Source organism: Cantharellus anzutake (genome assembly GCF_015039405.1).
Source record: "Cantharellus anzutake strain C23 chromosome Unknown EI90scaffold_30, whole genome shotgun sequence".
Lineage (NCBI taxonomy): Eukaryota > Fungi > Basidiomycota > Agaricomycetes > Cantharellales > Hydnaceae > Cantharellus > Cantharellus anzutake.
Window position 1 is genome coordinate 617,231 of NW_024066980.1, and position 18,273 is coordinate 635,503.

At 48.4% G+C, this 18,273-nt stretch overlaps 5 protein-coding genes across 5 annotated transcripts; 1 reads left to right on the forward strand and 4 right to left on the reverse strand.

Moving 5' to 3' along the window:
• Positions 1-243: 243 nt before the first annotated feature.
• On the reverse strand, positions 244-6,057 carry EI90DRAFT_3062037 (uncharacterized protein). Its single transcript, XM_039060604.1, has 22 exons — positions 5,835-6,057; positions 5,423-5,782; positions 5,129-5,371; positions 4,604-5,071; positions 4,357-4,565; positions 4,184-4,282; positions 4,104-4,124; positions 3,763-4,044; positions 3,594-3,711; positions 3,454-3,539; positions 3,318-3,395; positions 3,155-3,269; positions 2,693-3,102; positions 2,421-2,639; positions 2,336-2,352; positions 2,067-2,285; positions 1,902-2,019; positions 1,721-1,854; positions 1,428-1,670; positions 1,278-1,378; positions 827-1,215; positions 244-772 (listed from the first exon to the last, which is right to left on the reverse strand). The coding sequence occupies exons 1-22, from the start codon at positions 6,019-6,021 to the stop codon at positions 512-514; spliced, it is 4,377 nt and encodes a 1,458-aa protein (XP_038915125.1). The 5' UTR covers positions 6,022-6,057; the 3' UTR covers positions 244-511.
• Positions 6,058-6,322: 265 nt separating this feature from the next.
• On the forward strand, positions 6,323-9,157 carry EI90DRAFT_3155212 (uncharacterized protein). Its single transcript, XM_039065982.1, has 9 exons — positions 6,323-6,804; positions 6,862-6,918; positions 6,970-7,121; positions 7,170-7,350; positions 7,403-7,939; positions 7,988-8,198; positions 8,250-8,440; positions 8,470-8,510; positions 8,557-9,157. The coding sequence occupies exons 1-9, from the start codon at positions 6,435-6,437 to the stop codon at positions 8,920-8,922; spliced, it is 2,106 nt and encodes a 701-aa protein (XP_038915126.1). The 5' UTR covers positions 6,323-6,434; the 3' UTR covers positions 8,923-9,157.
• Positions 9,158-9,314: 157 nt separating this feature from the next.
• On the reverse strand, positions 9,315-13,674 carry EI90DRAFT_3062042 (uncharacterized protein). Its single transcript, XM_039060605.1, is given in 18 exon segments — positions 9,315-9,555; positions 9,609-9,662; positions 9,718-10,005; positions 10,064-10,169; positions 10,224-10,254; positions 10,308-10,389; positions 10,453-10,507; positions 10,556-10,640; positions 10,660-11,596; positions 11,689-11,916; positions 11,952-11,995; positions 12,061-12,176; positions 12,229-12,279; positions 12,333-12,408; positions 12,557-12,822; positions 12,955-13,064; positions 13,124-13,231; positions 13,291-13,674. 18 exon segments carry the CDS (start codon positions 13,605-13,607, stop codon positions 9,453-9,455), a joined length of 3,057 nt encoding a protein of 1,018 aa, XP_038915127.1. The 5' UTR covers positions 13,608-13,674; the 3' UTR covers positions 9,315-9,452.
• Positions 13,675-13,815: 141 nt separating this feature from the next.
• EI90DRAFT_3125062 (uncharacterized protein) lies at positions 13,816-14,479 on the reverse strand (the record flags this gene model as incomplete). The annotated part of the gene is made up of 5 exons (XM_039063779.1): positions 13,816-13,857; positions 13,933-13,983; positions 14,099-14,179; positions 14,250-14,308; positions 14,365-14,479. 5 exons carry the CDS (start codon positions 14,477-14,479, stop codon positions 13,816-13,818), a joined length of 348 nt encoding a protein of 115 aa, XP_038915128.1.
• A 390-nt stretch (positions 14,480-14,869) lies between these two features.
• EI90DRAFT_3062047 (autophagy-related protein 22-like protein) lies at positions 14,870-17,321 on the reverse strand. Its single transcript, XM_039060606.1, has 8 exons — positions 17,177-17,321; positions 16,862-17,115; positions 16,260-16,808; positions 16,030-16,212; positions 15,640-15,978; positions 15,498-15,576; positions 15,418-15,445; positions 14,870-15,355 (listed from the first exon to the last, which is right to left on the reverse strand). The coding sequence occupies exons 1-8, from the start codon at positions 17,242-17,244 to the stop codon at positions 15,158-15,160; spliced, it is 1,698 nt and encodes a 565-aa protein (XP_038915129.1). The 5' UTR covers positions 17,245-17,321; the 3' UTR covers positions 14,870-15,157.
• Positions 17,322-18,273: the final 952 nt, after the last annotated feature.

An 18,273-nucleotide genomic window follows, 5' to 3' on the forward strand; every position in this document is an offset into this window, starting at 1 on the left:
TCAATACAGATCGTAATGATTTCGTAGTTCAAAGGAAGAAAGTGTGTCCAATCCCAACCAATGTCCCGCCGCTTGACGTCTACCTCAAGACATAACATCTTCAGGTCTCCATCGCCGCCGATGGTTGCATCTCAATATCCTTATTGCGAACCCATAATTACAATTGCTTTTGAAGACGTCCACCTAGCCTCCCTTAGCCTTCTGGCGGTTTGGTATTTTCGCTACTCCGGGAAACCTAGGATTGTCGTGATCTGCAATCGGACGCTGGGTTGTCGCCTCGGCTGTGAAGACGTCCCGTTTTCCACCACCGCCACCAAGACGTTCAGGACCCGCCTTGCACCAAGAAACTTTGTGCTCTTCTCGTCCAGGTTGTACCTACACTCAGTAATCTTTCCTTTAAGAGAGCGATAATATGCGAATTCCGGCCCCCGGGCATTTTATCCTAGTCATCTGTCTGAGCCTGATTGAACGATATTATTTTGTATTTTAAATTAAAACTACAGGTCCGATGCTATAAGGCGACCTCAGAAGGGGCTTCCGTATTTTCATTCACAGGTTCTGAGGTTGCCTCCCGCGGGAGAGATGGAAGCGGTGAAGCGGGTATTAACTCATCAAGGAGACCTGGGAGGAAACGTGAGAGACGGTGGTTCGTCTCATTCCACAATAACAGCTGCTGATCGCTGCGGCCGTCGGGATTCGAAGGGGGAATGAGTATTCCTGATGAATGCATTACGAGAAGTACGTTCTTGAGAGACTCGGGAATGGCCTCTATCTGTGAATGATCAATGAGGACCGTCAAACATCCCAAGAATACGGTGAAACGCACCAGCTGGCTTTGACGACCTGCACTATGCATGAGACGGTCCAGTAAGTCCAAAACGATTAACCACGACTCCCGGAATGTGGAGTTGAGCTCTGAATTTGGGCCAAGTTGGAAGTGCAAGAAAGCCTTGCAGAGTAAATTGGATGCTCGTAGCCGAGATTCGGAGACTCCTTTGAGGGACTTATTATCCAGATCGCTTCGCAAGAGATCAGCTACCATGGGGAAAATGACTCGATCAAATAGGTGAAGCACATCAAGGCCATGTTCAGAAATTTGCTGTCCGAGCAAAAGTCTCTGCAGGCAGTTCAGTGCCAGATTCCGCACTTCAGCACTAAGATCCGCTGACTGTCGGCCCAAGACTACCAAAAGCGGAGTCCAGCCCACCTTCCACGCTATTTACGACTCGACATCAGAGGACAGGGTCTAGGTAGTTGCTGTGAACATGGACGAGTACCTTGATCAACAGACAGGGTCGATTGTTCTATCCACGCTGGAACGGCACTACGAAGACGATAAACGAGCTCAATGGCTTTAATGGCCCGCTCAAGATTGGGACTGGAGGAACCGTCAAACTGGGCAGGTATATGAGAACGAGGACACTCACGATGTGACTGTCACATTAGGCTGGGGGCGTTTACTAACTCGCAATTCCACAGCACGCCCAGGAACTGAGGCAAATTCCTCAAGGATTGCTATCAAAGCGGGTAAACTCTCAACTCTGCGATTCCCTTCCACTCCAAGAGATTCCGCAAGCTCTGAAACGACATCAAATGCAAGCTTTCCAGCTTCATGGTGTGATACAGCTCCGCGAAGCAGCGCAAAAACCAAGCTCCATTCTGTCGCGGAACTTGGGCAGAGTCAGGCATTCTATTCGCAAAACAAGATTTCCCAACTTACCTAATGACCTCGCGGTGCTTGCGGACAATCAGAGCAACTCCAGAGATAAGTTGTTCGGCAACCGCATTCACAATGGGAAGCGGTAAACCACCTAGCAAGTCTAATGCAATGTAGAGTTGATCTCGCAGCGATTTCTTATCGGGCATATCAGACGAATTTCATTGCAAATGTGAAGTCATACCTGACTGGCTAATATCAAGGCAATGCGGAGGAGACCTACTACCGCACGCTCGACAAGCAGTATGCTAAATCGTTTAGGTGATGCTAGGATTCCGGCTATATGAGAGAAGGCAATTGGCCTATAAGGAAGTTTAGAGTGTGCTCAGCAAATAAGTTCACAGCGCACCATATTTCTTCAATTTTGCTGGATGTTTGTACAGTAATGCTCACTAGAGTCTCAAGGAGAAAAACAGACGCAGGGTCGTAAGGAAGGGCCCTGAAATCTGCAACTTCATGCAATCGAAGGGTAAGATCATCTGTTTCTGATAATCGGATAGTGGTGCGACGATCGGCTAACTCGGCGAGCGCGCGCACTGCAGCAACTAAGGCATCGAGGTCAAGCTGCCTATAACAGAGATTATCTACAGAGGAACCTATTACCCAAGACAGACTTACATGATTTCGTTGTACAGCTCATCAATGCGGCATGCACCAATGCAATCAATCGCGCTCATGTGTTTTCAATATCTCGTTCAGTGACACTAGGCACTGCAGCTTCGACAGCGGTGCCATAGGGAGTTAGGAGATAGGAAGACAATGCTGAAAGCAGACCTCCGTCTGAACGGTTCGGGCCATGGACAGGTGATGCCGCATTGCCTTGCATCGGAATCATCGACACTCCGCCGAGAAAATCTTCCGTCTGCAGCATCCGAGTGGGGAGCAGGGAATAAAGGAAAAGTGTTTGGAACATTTCAAAGATCTGATAATTTGGTCAACACCTCAATTCACGAGGAATTTGGGTGCAGAAAGTACCTGAGACCATCCATCGCGAATAGCATTCCCGTTCCCGTTCGCGATAGTAAAGAGAACCACAGCAGCGAGCTGACCACGGAAACTGGTCCCGAATCGTATTGAAAGCGTTGAGACGGTGACAGTCTGTCCATCAACCTCGGCAGTTGGAAAGTTAGCAGCTGAGGTAATGCCAGGATCGCCAAGCAGGCCAGTCGCATGTGACAAAGACATCACAATATAATCAAATACTTCTGGAAGCTCGAATTTCCTGGCTAATGTTGCACACTCCCGGAACCCTGCAATCACATCCTGAATGACAAATTCGTCATCAAAAGTCGTGAAAGCCGATGCGATAGAGGTAACGATAAATTTCCATGCCATGGCGAACATTGAGCTGTCGTATATAGACGTGTTGCACAAAAACAAGGAGCCTGGAGGTGGAATGCTCAGCCTCGTTCGTAAACGCTGAAGAATTCCACTTACCAGAAATGTCCGTTCGAACGAGGAGCTCTTTCCAGGCATAGTCAAATCCAGCTTGCCCGGTGTGCTCTTCGGGCATGATGATTTCTCTTTCTCGAATATTTTCGTAGATGGAATGCTATACGATCCTCAATTAAAACCCCAAGTAATGCGACATTGAACAAACCAGATAATCAGGTGGAAAGTCGGAACCGAAATTCACACCCCGGAGATTTCTTTGAAAATCTTCTTCCGTCATTCGTTTCTATTCCAAAGCCATGACAATGAGCACAAATTCTCTGAGTGAACACATTGGTGCTGACCCTGATATTGGGGCTGTGTTGGTCCGTGTTTAGCATGATGACAGCATATGCAAGGACGTAAACCGCATCCTCAGATTGGATTTCGGCTGAGTGTTACTTTTCAGGATCAAGTCCTGGATGTGATCAACTACTAATCATACCAGGTTCCGTAGCGAAGTAGATCGATGCGAAAGTTTCCGTTATCCTGGATATTTGTTGCGCTTCTCCAGGCAGCCGGAAAGACTCGAGTAGCTCCCGGAGAGCCTCGGCAATAGATTTCTGGATTGGCGCTCTCAGACGAACCCCAGAAAGACAGCATGCAGCCCTTACGTTCTGGAAATCGTACAAACTGATAAACTCTTTTAAGATCTCAGCGTTCTCGCTCCTTGATATGAATTCTCCGAGCAGCCTCTTATCCAATCGAGCCGCGTTTTTCAGGAACTTTGCGATGCTGCGAGCACGAAAAACATCAGCTGGGTCATCGTTGAAAAGAAGCCCATTTTCTTCCAAGAAAGCAAGTCCGAGTTTTGGTTTGGCATTGAAACGGGCAGTGCCAGCGAGGAACAATTTCTTGTAGGCCTTTTGCTTCTTGAGCTCGTCAGGCGTCGGTAGCTATATGAAGGCGACGTGTGAGCGTTATTACAGCGCACATGAAATGGTCAAACGCTCACAGGAGGATTAGACGGAGGGGTCTGTACATCACGAAGTACTATCAGCAAACCGAGGAATTATTAGCGGAACGAGTGCTCACATGTTCTGCCCGGACAGCCATGGAGTGAATGAGACTTAACAAAATATCCAGGCAGAGAAGCTGAGAGCTATACTGTTGGGCTTCAACATTGATTGGATACTGGGAGGGGATAGATATTCCAAGGTGTAACGACCGTCAATTCTCCGCAAGTCTCCATACGCTTGATGGCTCACCTTCGTCAAGTAATTAATCAGACGTTCGAACAAATCTTCACAGTTCTTGTCGCAGTCATAATTAACCCAAAGATTCGCAAAAAAACTTGGTTGCCGAGACATGTTAGCCAAAGCTTCCAACAACAATTCCCTAGTTTCTCCCCGAGCCGGCTGGACTCTAAGACGGGGAAGAGGAGCAGGAATTTCGTCAATTGACGAATCACCATCGTCTGCCCCGTCCCCGAAACAGAGCGCCCATTAACGATACTTGGCTCAGGGGAAGCAACACCATGTCTGGATGAAAGAGAGGAGCGAGAAGCATTGCTCATGTGGCCCCTGCCTCCGACGCTCAAATGAACTTGGGGTCCATTCGGGATGACAGGAGGGGCGAGTCTATCTAAAGTAAAGCTAAGAAACAGTTCTTGTTGTAGTTTGAGCTGCTTGAGTAACGAATCTTCCTGAAAGAGTATAGTTATTACTCGTAAAGACAGATAGAGAATTTGGAGGTTCTCTGAGCCAGCCAGTTGGAACAAGAATTTGCATCCTTTGTCGATGAGTATACTGGACAATGACGGGAACGATGCTAGATAAGTCGATGAGACTTCAAGGGAGGAATTGAGTATACCAAGTGCAGTGAGGCGTATAGAGTCGGTATGGAGCGGATTAGTGGGGTCAAGAAGATTGACAACAACCCGAAGAAGTTCCCTGATGGAAAGCAGTCCATAAGGAGCAGAAGCTTAAGTGAAGAGATAAGCCGGGGAGGGCATCAAGCAGCAATTAGTCAAGAGCTTACAGATTGATATTGGAGTCAGTGCTCGAGAAGCCGCTGCATTTGGTTCTGTCAACGTCTCACTTTGACCCTTCGCGACATCAGAGGATACAGGTGCGGGCTTCTGGGCCTTAACACGGCTTTTCTCATAGCCATCCTCTTCTTCCAAGTTCTTCTCTGCGTCCAAGGGGTTGATGGTGGCAAGGCGCGAGAACAGCGTCCTGACAAGGAGATGCATAGTCAATTCTGCTTTCCGACGCAGGAGCTCTGGATAAATTAGTGAGCGAACATAGTACTCCTATCCTTGATTATCCTCACCACTTCTCCGCATCTGACAACAAATGGTCAAGACCGTTTCGAGAAGCTCACAAACTTCCACGTCTCCCAACAAATCCCCAACGTCGCCCGTCAAACAGGCCTCCAACACCACTAGCATGCGTAATAACACGATTTCATCTGCAGTCGGATCGGTACCCTCAAAGCGGAGTCGAGATACCGCAGTACACAATGATGAGAGGGCTGGCTGTATGCCGCCCGAGGTGGGCGTAATCAAACCATAGACAAAAAAAGTATGGAGAGATGAAAGGACAGTGGATGTTATTGGCCCAGTGGAAAGAGGGGAGCGTATTAATGATAAGAATGGAGAAAGCAACGAGGTCAATGACAATTCACGAATGTCTTCAAAAGCCACCGTAAGATGACGCTGGAGCAGTGCAAGTTAACACTCCACCTTGAATATGGCGTAACTCCCGTCTGAGATCATCGAAACCTCCCATTAAATCGGCTTCCCGATTTTCTCTCGTTGGTCTTTCGCTTGTTCCATGGGTGCCACGTCGCAAACCCATGTTACCCGCTAGAGCGGTGTTTCGGGAATAAAAATGGGACGAAGAATTAGACCACCGAGCGTTTTTGCGCATGACAGAAGTCACAGCAGTGATTTCCGCTTGGATCAAATGAGAATACTGAATCGCGAGGTCATGATGTTGGCCTCGCCCAGATAGAGCCATCTCAAGTCAAGATGAGCCTGGCACAGAGTTAAACGAAGCAAAAATATATGTAGCCAGATGGTCGCGAAGTCGTTAAGCCCGCAAACGGAGAAGGCACGACTGTGCTCTCGCCACGCAACGGGCAGAATGTTGCAAGGGCTCAATTAGGCAACCAGTCCACGGCTGTTGCCGTCAACACCCTATCGCATGGCTTTGTGGCTGTACTGGGGCCCAGCCGCATTACGACGTCTGCATCCGAGTCAACCGACGATCATAAACCCCCGATAACACACACACCCGTATACTAGTACTCTTTCTTTTGACATGAACCCACTAAGTACCGGATGGGACAGCCGCACTGCCACGTGACAACGAGGCCGCGGGGTAATAAATCAGGTTCTCCTCCCCCTCACACAAACTTCACAGACAACCCTCGTCCTTCTCCAAACGCTATGCCTTTGTTCAAATTGAAGAGAGCCGGTGCCAGGGCTATGTTTGCGACCTTCCCCAGTCTGCCGCATTGGCGTGATCTCGCCTCCGAAATATCCTCTCTTTTCGGTATTCCGCAAGAACATGTCCGTGTGGCTTACCTTAATAGAGACAAGGAGCCAGTCACTTTTAATGATGACGCTATGCTGCAAAATTACGTTCAGTCGCTCAGGAGCCCCTATCCAGCCATCAAGTTGGTCGTAGATGATGTCAGGTCCCCTGACCGTAAGTTCACATTCCTGTGTTCCATCGATGTCTGTTCCTTGCGTATGCCTCATCTAGTCTCGATACCTGGAACGTGGTTTTTCAAGTCAAATATGCCTTCCGTAACAGAGACAAGTGAGGTATCATAAGTACTGCAATTCCTTCTTCGCTGAATTATTTGCGCAGTCCCACTCAAGCTATTTGGCTGGGTGTTAGACAAATCCTCCAACCCATTCTCGGTCACCATCGCAAAGAGTGAGACCATTGATGACCTGAAGGATGCCATCAAGAAGAAGATAGGACTTGATGGGCTTGCCAGTGATCTGGTTGTCTGGAGAGTGAGCTACCCCTTTTGACTGAAATTACTAGCAACTAACTCTGTTAAGGTTTTCATTCCTGCAGACAGGGATCTTGCGGAGGAAGTTCGCACTCTCTCGCTGAATGATAAGGAATTGCTAGGGGCTATGGACTTGTTATCAGAGGCCTTTCCTAATCTGCCCCAAAAGGGGCTTCATTTTGTCGTGGCGGCGCCGCCCACTGACAGAAAGAGGAAACGTGAGGACCCAGGTAGGTCTTTATGCCTTTTTGTTTTATGGCCAAACCTCTCACTTGTCTGCAGTCGATATTTCAGCGAAATTGTACCATAAATGGAATGTTCCGCTCCCCAAAATTCCGACCATCATTGATCTGCGCACCTATCTGGATGCACCACTTGATCCCGAAGAGAAAATCCCTATTTCCGATTTCCAATGGCGCATGCTGCTGCACCTGAATTCACGTTTCAATGATTTTTACACTGCAGAAGACCTTGAGGTGCTCTTCATCAAGAGCGAGGACGAAATGGCGAACTTCTTTTTCAATGTGCATATGGCAATTACCAGGGCCCCACCATTGGGTACTGAAAATTCCTTCCTTCCATTCTGGGACCGCAACATTCTGGATCTTCTCACGATGTGTCTCGACAATTTCATGTGGATACGCAACAGCGACCACGACACGAATACTGGATCTTTCAGGCCTGATTTAGGTCTCCTTTTTCAGCGTACTTGTTTATTCCGGGGGGAGGAGAAAAGGCCACCGTATGGCGGGAAGCATCCTCGTCAGGAGCTCATTGACAAGACTCGATGGGCCTATGGTACTGCTCCGTATGTGCTTGGTATGTGATTCTTCCCCAGCGGTACCTGTTGTTGACTTGTGTATCAAGGCTACTATGCCATTGGTGCTGATGTTACGCTTGCAGCTATTGGGCACCAAAGGGGACAAGTAGTTGTAGAAGACATTCTAGCCGGAAATCTATCAACGGTGAAGGGACGTATCAAAAATGCGGCAAGGATGATCCGGCTAGTCAAGGTTCTCCGGGCATTAGAAGGTACCATTTCAAAAGATGTAGATGCTGATATGCTTCCACTGATTCGGTGAGTGCCTTTCATGTATCTTGTTTGCATTGAACCTAACTGTGGCGTTAGTGATGATGGCAAATCCATTGAATTCTTGGAAAAGACGATACGGAAGTTCTACCCAATAGAAAAGCAACCCAGAATATCTTTTCTCAAATCTATCTATGACCAACTCAAGAGAAAACGCGTGCCAAATGTCGACTTCCTTAAGAAAATCAAAACCACTGAAGATGGATACTTCCTTGAACTTGGACCTCGAGGTAAGGCCAATGGTCCAATGACTCCGAAGATGTCAAAAATGCGGTTATCTGTGTCCTCAAGGCCCTCCAAGTAAGTATTGTATAGGATTATTGATTCGAGTTCATGCAATCTGTAGGTGTTACATACTGAGCCGCAAGTGTTCCATCGAGACATCCGCTGGCCAAATGTGATTCAAGATATTACGGATCGCAAGCGGTGGTTCCTCATTGACTGGGAAGATGCTGCCATGCTTCCAACCAAAGCGGCCCCCAATCTGCATCCTCAAACTCATGCACCACAGGTATTCGAGGATGATCATGGGGCAGAGGTTGACATTTGGGGTGTTGGGGAACTTATCGCTACAGCTGGTATTGATCTTGATGAAAACATCGAGTCTCTGGGACAGAGGATGGTAGAGGGTTCTATTTCATCAGCCGAGCAGGCTCTTGTGAAATCTCGAATTCGCTCGGTGTCTCGCTTCTTCATACAACCCAGTATATAGAATGAGACGTGTCTACCACCATATTGCTTGTCGTCAGATAAATCTGTGCATTGTGCCGAAGACGAACTCGCAGATGGACTGGATGCTTCCATTCTTAACCAATACGGTTTTTGTATCCTTCCCACTGTCCACATCAACTGATCGAGGGTCTTTCTCGACCGTTGCACAAGGCACGAGCCAGACCATGTCAGGATTGTTCCGATCCCTCTAGCAATGCATCACTCCCCAAATTCTTGGCGTCACCTGTAAGTTCGCGAGAATCACGGTTCCAGAATAGGGAAAACAGCATGCATGATTTGCCTTGCGGGACTCTAATTTACGACGAGATTTCCGCAACTCAACCAGCAAGATAATGGGTGCGCCCCTTAGTTTCACGCTCGCTGTCTATGAGGGGGCTGGGAGCTGTCCTCGCAGTATGGAAGGATAGTTAGGGCTACATGCCCGATATGTACCAATGAGTAAGCATATTCCACACTTTGAGCTTCAGCGTTGGGGAGTCGGATTTTACCGGTGACTCAATTGGTCCAAAATTACCACTCGTTAATACCTCCGTCTATCACGGCGTCATATACCAGCTTGAGCGATGGATTGACGATAGCATCCTCAAGAACCCACAGGAGGACTGCCACCGTACTGGAAATCGATTAGCTAAGAGAATTACGTTGGAGCTTCGATAAATCACGCACTTCACGCCACGGTAATTGATAATACCCTGGTGAACAGGGAATTTGTACTGAGGGCTGGTGTGACAGCTTGTGAAATATACTTCGCCAGTTTCAAGGTTTGAGTACTCACCCTAGGTTCGCAACTCTTTTGCCCATCATCCAACCATTGGCAAACAGAAGGGCTCGATACGGCTGGTCGACGTGATCGAAGACGAAAGACATAGGCACGTCAAAACCAGTGGGAATGTTGAGAGTGAAATTAGTGACAAATAAACCAAGTCCCGCCCCGCCTCGAGGCAGGCCCTCGCTGAGCGACCGCAAGAGCCACGACGAAGTATCAAACTCGGGAAGGTGCCATCCCATCCTCTCAGGATACGAGCCACCCTCGTTTAAGACCCCCCTAAACTTGTCTCGATATCTGAAGCAAAAACATGGCTCACGTAACTTAAGACGCCCGACAAGACCATAGGACGCACCCCATGAAGCCACCCAGCTTTCCCTGAAGGCGCCATGAAGAGAACTTCCCTCCAATGAGTTCGTAATCACGGATTCCCCGGACCGATTTGGCCGAATCGGGATTCCCTAGTCATAGTGCATCCTTCAGCTCAATATCGTCAATCCAGGAAGTAGACGAACAGCCCTCCGACTCGTCAAAACCCATATTATCCTATGAGAATTGTTGAGGGAGAAAGTCTTGCTACCAATAAAGATGTAGCATACCAAGACAATTGTCAAAACATTTTCATTTTTGACAACAGAAGAGTTTGGAAATATGAATGTTTGATTCTGCTCAGCAATCACACTGGCATGATTTGTCGAGCTAAAGCGCTCAGCAGTTGGTCAGTCAGATTAACACGGCACTCACTTGCCGCACTCAGTCCCCAGAAAGACATCATTGATCCAGACGCTCGCGGCAAACCCTGAAACAAGTTAGATCACTACGGTCTACGCATCCCCATATTATCTACCTTGACCTCCGGCAAGGCTGAGCCTCGTGGCTTGCTCCAATCCAGTCGCATGGAAATGGCCACGATATATCGTAATTCCTCGCAGCTGCGAAAAGGATGAGCACAGGGGAATCGGCACTGAAATCCACTTTAACTAACAATCCATAATCACATCCATAAAGATTTGTCGCATTGGGGCCTCCATACGGTTTGTATGGAGAATTCGTGAGCCTGTGATCCGCCAGAGTCCAGTCGGCGTCTGAGAAGTTGGCGAGTATCTCGGGCAGAGCATCCGTATACATCCAATCGAGAAGCTTGGGCGGATCGAATGGATTGTTTTCACCATGTGCATTGCTAAGATGGCCGGCCCTGTAAGTCAGAGTAGCTTCAACAAATGAAGTGGAGCCGAATGATGTGCTAAGTCTTGCTTGGTTGGCAGTTGAAAAAGCGGGAGCTATGTCTGCTTCGATTAACTGGCCATTCCAGGTCAATCTTCGAACAGTTGGAGGTAACCCGACAAGAACCAGTCTGACACCTTCGATCAAGTCCCCACGAAGATTCAATGCCGTGCCATCCCCATCCGCGAACTTTGCATCCCGTACAAGATAGGGTCCGCTAACTAGAAGACTTGTATTTGGCCCTGGATTGTTCATCAAATTTCTAGGTGCCACTATCCTAGGGAACCAAAGTGTTCCAGCGGTCTCAGTATCAGCGTACAAGATGATCTGTTCGAGTGAGTCCCAGATCACTACCAAACCCTTCACTCCTGGTTGAATAGTGATAAGATTCGCACCCCTTGCCTTATCCTCCAACACGTGGATTAACGGATGCTGGGCAGTGATGTGTCGTGAGGGCGGGAACCTAACAGCCGCTTCATGGAACTGCCCAGTCGCACCATGGAGGACAAGAGCATCGCGATCGCCAATCCTCCCTGCCCAAAGAACCTGTGCGGTGGAATACAGAAGCTTTGAAGCGACGCCAAATGTGAGATCAGTTATCACCATTTTCGATTCTCGCCCAGCCAGCAACATAAAGGGCCAGTCTGAGGCACCAAGAGCTCCCCTGAGGTGGTGGTGATGTTGAGTTTAAATGGTTCGCTCCTTCTGTAAGGCCATTCAGTCTTGACGGGCAAGAACGTGCAGAGGCTTCCTTACGTCGCGTTTGAAGTCAAATGCCTCATAACATAAAATTGCGCACCGGTGTCTGGGTTTCTCAAAAGCGTCCCGAATATATCCATATTCCGTCTTCCACGAAAGCGAACTACACCACTGCTCGAGGATGAGTTACCAACCACAACAGTGTTATAGAATTCAGGAGTGGAGCGAACAAACAAGGTCTGTCGTTTGAGTTCCGCTGCCTTTCCTGGCCGCAAGAGCGGGATTCTGCGATAGCGGCTCCATAGTCATAAGAGGTGTACACGCCAGGGTAGGACAGATATCCCCATGAGGTGCCCCCATATATCTGAACGATGAAATTTAAGTGGCACCAAGCCCACGAAAACTCACAGTGTACACACGGAAACTCACCATGTACAAGTTGATCAACTTGAAATTAGCCGCAAGCAAGTTTCGGTAGAATACGGATTCAAACTCTGGCCCAGTCAGTTCGGCGCACGCATCATATCCAGCAGAGCCTGGTCCCCCTAAGTGACAATGTGAGTGCCAATAGGCAAGTATTCCATTACAATGACTCACAGGCATCGGGTGCACCTGCTTGAAATTCTGGTGTAAACCAAGGCTGATAGGCTACAACAAGGGGATGAATCACTGAACGTCGGAAAAATGGATCCAACTTTTACGATTAGTATTCATGTGATAATCGTAGTAATTCTCAACAACTGATTTCCAGATCTCTGGACGAGAGCAATCGAATCCCTATGAAGCACAAAGGGTCATTCCAGTGCTTCACAACCTCATGTGGACGGGCCTGCCTGAGGGTGTGAGTCTATACCATAAATGTCAGCTGCCCCTCTTCCTGTGGCGAAATTAATACCGGGTCCCGCGTCGTTAAAGGTAAGGGTACAACGATCCCGTTCATTCGCATCTCATTCTCGATATCCAGCATCATATCAGCATTTCCAGCATGTCCTGCCCTATCGTCTTCCATATACTTGTTTTCAACTTGGACGGCGATTATTGGGCCTCCCAATGAGACTTGATAAACCTTGGCAATTTGGCAGACGGCACGTATGTATGGCCTCCATTTCTCAGCATATTCTGTCGTATTAGCTCTAAGCTGGCCCGAAGTTGTCGAGATGACCCAGTGGGGCAAACCACCAGCAGAGGTGTCTATGATAAACGGCCTGATTCCTTACATATGAAGAAAACACCATAGAATGGAACGGACCTGCATTGATATAAGGGCCTTCAGTGGTAAAAAATGAGGCGATTGACGCTATTCTCAGTGTTTGACATGCTCACCGGGTCGCAGAATTACCCATAATCCAACATCGAGTGCTAGTTCACAGAAAGCCTTGAGGTCTCGATAGCCATTAAAATCAAATATCCCAGGTGCCGGGTTCACAAGCCCCCTGGTTCGCAGAGGAGTGCTTATGGTTTCGGGTCACAGGAATTCACGAGACAAACATACCAGTGGACGGGAATACTGACGGTGTTCAGACCCAATGCTACCATTTTTTCTAGAATGTCGCGCCACATCTCTGGTACTGGAAGACGCCATGGATGGAACTCTCCTGACCTAGGGATTATCCACAATGAAAACGCAAACGGGTGCGGATCCGACTATTTGTGACTCGCCATATGAAGACCCGCTGGCCTCGAATGAAAAGCGAGGTGTCATCCCACTCGACATCAGTTGTCAATCCATTGTTCCTTCTTACTGAATGGGAACATTTCTCTTCAATGATTTGAGAGGCATTTGGAACACAAGCAACGCGATTTGGTGTGAAACGTGTCGCGCCAAGTGGACTCAGGTTGAACACAGCTGAACTTGAAGAGGCGAACTTCAGTAAGCAAAAGATGGCTAGAATAAAGCTAAAAGGTATCAAGAGTGTGGTCAAATGCCATTCTCGAAACCCGAGTACACGCCCTTCCCCGGGCCGTTTGTAAAGCATGAAGCAGACCGCAACCAATCGCTGTAAATAGATAACAACAAAACCCAAGACCCAACCCTGATTGCACATCCTTACAATACACTCTGCCTGTATATCAGCCTCCTGGCCACGAGGATACCGATACCATGAAGTAAGGGATAGATGAAAACCCGGAAGACAAATTTGTTCGTGGGTATTGAAACAGATACAGGGAAGCGGCCAATTATCCTCAAAGGGCAAACGCGCCAAAACCATTCAGAGCGCCACCAATCTGGCAAAGAGATTGTCAGGATCCCGCAAGAGGCGTAAAACGCGTGATGACGATGACAGCACAGCACTCGCGCACCTGCTCAACGCTGGCCGATATCTCGATGTCATCATCCAAATCAGCGTCGATCTGATAGGAGAGCAGATGATACATATTATAGAACCATGAGTGGAGATGAGTTGAACGAGTTTTGAAAGATAAGTGTGAAGATATTGTGGCTGGGATGTTTGGGAGGGACGCCTACCGATACAAGTGTGTCGTCATTTCTTATACGAGCGCCGCCATGGTGGAAACGCAACGTTCCTGGAGTAGCGCCCACTTGTTTCTGGACAATCAAGTAAGGACATTAGATCGCGATGAGCGACAAAACAGTGGTTATGCATGTCAGCGCTAACCTCCGTCGCGTCAAATATTTTCTTGAACGGTGTCGTAGGCTTAACTGCATAACGGAATTCTTGTTTACGCGCCGTATCAGACTTCCATTAACATTAACGCCAAATGTTTTCGTACGTTGTTCACCGAGCTGTACTAGCACTTGCACTTTGCCTTGCGGTATCTGAGTGGCAGGCGGATCATCGCTGCCCTTGATATCCGGTTTACTATCAATGGTTGGCTTGACGTCCATTGGTTGGTTTGTCCGGCGTATCAAGACGAGAAGTCGATGAGAAGTCAACGAAAAGCTGTTGTTGACACAAAAAAGGCCGATGAACACGTGTAACTAGCGCCCGCCAATCTCAACGAACTTAGTCGTAGCCCCAAGCCCGACATTGATTCGCACCGTGTCGTATTCTGGTAACATCGGCTATTTGGCTGCACCAATAGAGGCACCTCATCATGCTGTCAAACCGGGAGGTGCGAAAAGTTCAAGCTCACACCGATCACTCCCAGATCCGCGCCATCGAGCTGAACCCGAATAAATCGCACAAACCCGCAACTGCCTTAGGCAGGATCCCTCTTCTATGATGTTGTTACCAGCAATGCGAAGCTGCCCTCAGTGGCCGCAACCACTGCATCGTTACGATTGTTTAATAAAATACCCTTGGCGCTCGAGGGAGCAGCCCAGGCCAACCCACACACACTAAATACAACGTCGGAGTCCCACAATAGTGTTCACGTAAAACAACTTGACAAGCACAACGCCCTCCAGATCAGAATGCCACAGAATCTCCCTCCTTAGCTTGATGGCGAGATCCCATAAAGGCGGAGCACAAGTTATCCCGGAAACGCATCCAAGTCGGGGGCCGACATCGAGAGCCTCAAACTGCGATATTCCCAGGCTGTGTATGGGAGTTGAAGCTGACAATTATTCATGAGCGCTGGAACCAGCGCGACCTCGGACATATGTTTGTGCATCCATCCTCCCGGCAGCCATGTCGATCTTCTTGATAAGGATTGGAATAGGAATCGCAATCATGATGAGGAGAAAGAAAAATCCATAACGTATATTTCCCGTAGTGTCCGCTATCAGGCCGACCACCATTGGGCCAATAAAGGAGCTTGACTGAGGTAAGAGTGCAGGATTCAGCACATACCATCATAGACAACGTGATACTGGCGGCAAACCTTGTCAGTGATGGAATAGAGTGCAAACCTGAATTCATTAACATATCAGCAACAATCAAAAATGGACTGGGAGGGCAGACCATCGTGCTTCCTCTCCTGGTGGAATGATCTCCGAAAAGACTGCCCGAGCATAGCCCTGGAAGGCGCCGTATATGGATCCTGTCATCGAAGTTAGAGTATCGGTTGCTCAAGCTATGGATCATTCAAGAGAAATCGACTTACCAAAGAGTGTAGCTAAAACATACATCTCCCCCGGTGTTGTCAGGCCACCAAATCTGAGCACACCCACTTTGTTAATTTCCTGAGCCGATACCTTCCCGCTTCGAAAGTACGGGAGGAAACCAAGACATCCATATGCGGGTATCAGAAGAGTGATGATGACAAGCACGGTAAGGGTTTGGATATTGTTTAACTTCAATTTACGTTGTGCGATCGGCCACGCTACTGCTCCGATCATTCCAGCGGCTGGTGAAAGAGCCCCTATAAGGACGAGAGAAGATGCCCCCATGTGAAGAGTGGTTTTAGCAAAGAGAATGGCGGTAGATGTTATCGTTGTGAAGCCTGAGTACATTGTAAATCATCAGCACTCTTCATCCCAAGCAACTTGCATACCATCACTGAGCAGGAACCAAGCAAGGAGGAACCAGAAAGTGTTTTTAACTTTAGCGATTTCCTTGGGTCTAAACGTTCGTACAAGCTGAACCCAAGCCTCCGAGATTTGAGAAAAAATGCCCTGAGTCGAGAACGAAGGTTGGATGTAGGCGTCCAATTCATCTCCTTCTGAGGGCGACATTCCTCCACGAGGGAGCCACAGCATCGCGGGAAATGTAAAGACCCCCCACCAAAGGCCAGTGAGGGCAATCGCCAATCGAGAGAAAATGTTGAGCCGTTGAGTTGATTTATCGGAATCAATAGGATCAAGAGCAAAACAATTCCTGCAGCATATCCAGTGGCAATCCCTCGGGATGATATACGTGAGATTGTAAGAGAAAGTGCAGCATTATACTCCTTGTCATGCCTCAAACCGGTGGGGGTGTGTATACTTAGTGCGCCCGTTAAAGGTTCCAGCTCCTGGCGCATTTCACGATTGTCTTGAGAAACTTCCTCATCTCCATCGTAATCACGATTTACTTGTTCGGCAGCGGACCCGAGATTGGCCGCTTGACTGTAACGCTGGCTCTGCAAGGCTTGTAGGTCAGGGTCGGAACGAGCAAGATAGGGCAGGTAAGAATTCAAAGAGACCATACTCGTCCCAAACGAAACATTCGCGATTATCGCAAGCAGTGCACTCAAAGGCCAAAGCAGAGACGTGGAAGGGAGGAAAATGAAGAGGAGACTCGATGCGGAGCCCGCGAATGCGAAGAGCAGAAGGAGCGAACGACGATAAGTAGCTGGGATGGGAGGTTATCATAAGAAGATGAAAGGCAGTGATGCAAGGACTTACGATTATCCGCCAAATTTCCGAGGGATATTACTGTCAAGGCCTGAAGAGCTACAGATGCAGAATAAACGTATAGACTAAAACTAGCAGTGTCCATCCATGTCCATCCAAGTTTCACGACACATCTAGCATCATCCGCTTGGCCAACAAGCGAGCATTTCTCGACACGATCAGGGAGCAGATATCCATTATCACGAGCAAACTGTTCCAGGCAGATGGGGAGGAACAAAGACAGAGAGCAAACAGCAAACACCTCACTTTGGAAGTGGACGGATGGATGTTTAGGTCATGTGTCGGGTGGTGAGAAAGACAGCTCACCTGGCGAATGCGTAGCTCAGCCATCCCCATAATTCTTTACGATGTCTGGTGGCAGCTGATTCGGACATGCATTCACGAATAGACGAATAAACGAATAAACGAATAAATCCGCGTGGCTTCGTGTCAGGTGTTTGTGAGAACCTTGGCTCTCGTGTCACCAAGACAGTTCCGCCTCCGTCGTGATATCAATTATCCTTATGCTGACGCCGGCGGAGCGGGGGGAAGCTGGAAAATGAATTAACGAAGATGGTATCTTTCGTATGTGACTGTTGTCAAAATTCTGAGTATATTAAACGTTCGAATTCTTGTCTCCCTCGGTCAAATTCTGGTCGGAGCGGCCTCCGTGCTATTTCGCATGTAGATGGACAGCCATTCAATCATGGTCTGATCATTATCATTCTGGCTCTGTTTCTTCTAGGCTGCGCTGTCGGCAATCACTAGCATGAGGATAACGCGCTAAACCTATCTGAGACGCCCTACCTCATTATCCCTTGCTCTGGCTATCCTCCAGTGCTAGGGGTGCCGTGGCCCCTAGAGCCGGTTCGAGTGGGGCTGGGCCGTGGACCGAACCGCAGTTCGGTTCTGACCGCCATGCTCAACATTGTACATTGCTCCAATTATCTGGAATATTGAATGTCGCTGACTATTACGGGTCCCTTGAGTTTCATTCCGCATATGCGACTCGATCTGTTGTCTCAAATGTGGCTGGAACGAATGCCACCAGCTGCCACCCTCGACGGATGAAGTATACGTTTTTTTTTCAGCCAGTCAAGCTTGATGAGCTCAAACGATGATCTTTGTGCGGGACTTGAACTATCCACTAGAACTGCTGGCACTGATCAAGCTCTGAATGGTAAGCGTAGCTGGTATTTCATCTCAACTGTGCTCTGGCCTAGAAAACATGGCTCCACATATCTGGCACTAATGTCCATCGCTCGGGACTTATTCAGTCCCAGCATCTCCCATCCCCGACAATGATAGTTGGAGCTGCCGCTCCGAGCATCTTGGTACTATTGAAATCGCCGAGGCCGATGTGCAGCGAAACTTCTTTAAGGAGAGGGAAGCAAGTAAGACCAAAGGTTTAAGAATCGCGGGAA

Bases quoted from the DNA above. Each gene is read 5' to 3' on its own strand.
- EI90DRAFT_3062037 (XM_039060604.1), bottom strand. From the start codon at position 6,021: ATGCGCAAAAACGCTCGGTGGTCTAATTCTTCGTCCCATTTTTATTCC. The intron at 3,270-3,317 runs GTTTGTTCAATG...AGGATCGTATAG, and splicing joins ACTTTCCACCTGATTATCTG to CATTCCATCTACGAAAATAT. The intron at 1,671-1,720 runs GTAAGTTGGGAA...ACTCTGCCCAAG, and splicing joins AAGCACCGCGAGGTCATTAG to TTCCGCGACAGAATGGAGCT.
- EI90DRAFT_3155212 (XM_039065982.1), top strand. From the start codon at position 6,435: ATGGGACAGCCGCACTGCCACGTGACAACGAGGCCGCGGGGTAATAAA. The intron at 6,805-6,861 runs GTAAGTTCACAT...TGCCTCATCTAG, and splicing joins TGATGTCAGGTCCCCTGACC to TCTCGATACCTGGAACGTGG. The intron at 7,122-7,169 runs GTGAGCTACCCC...AACTCTGTTAAG, and splicing joins GTGATCTGGTTGTCTGGAGA to GTTTTCATTCCTGCAGACAG.
- EI90DRAFT_3062042 (XM_039060605.1), bottom strand. From the start codon at position 13,607: ATGCTTTACAAACGGCCCGGGGAAGGGCGTGTACTCGGGTTTCGAGAA. The intron at 11,597-11,688 runs GTAAGGAAGCCT...CCACCACCTCAG, and splicing joins CATTTGACTTCAAACGCGAC to GGGAGCTCTTGGTGCCTCAG. The intron at 10,006-10,063 runs GTGCGTCCTATG...TTTTTGCTTCAG, and splicing joins AAGCTGGGTGGCTTCATGGG to ATATCGAGACAAGTTTAGGG.
- EI90DRAFT_3062047 (XM_039060606.1), bottom strand. From the start codon at position 17,244: ATGTCCGAATCAGCTGCCACCAGACATCGTAAAGAATTATGGGGATGG. The intron at 15,979-16,029 runs GTATGCAAGTTG...CAATGTACTCAG, and splicing joins TTGGTTCCTGCTCAGTGATG to GCTTCACAACGATAACATCT. The intron at 15,446-15,497 runs GTCTGCCCTCCC...TAATGAATTCAG, and splicing joins CCAGGAGAGGAAGCACGATG to GTTTGCACTCTATTCCATCA.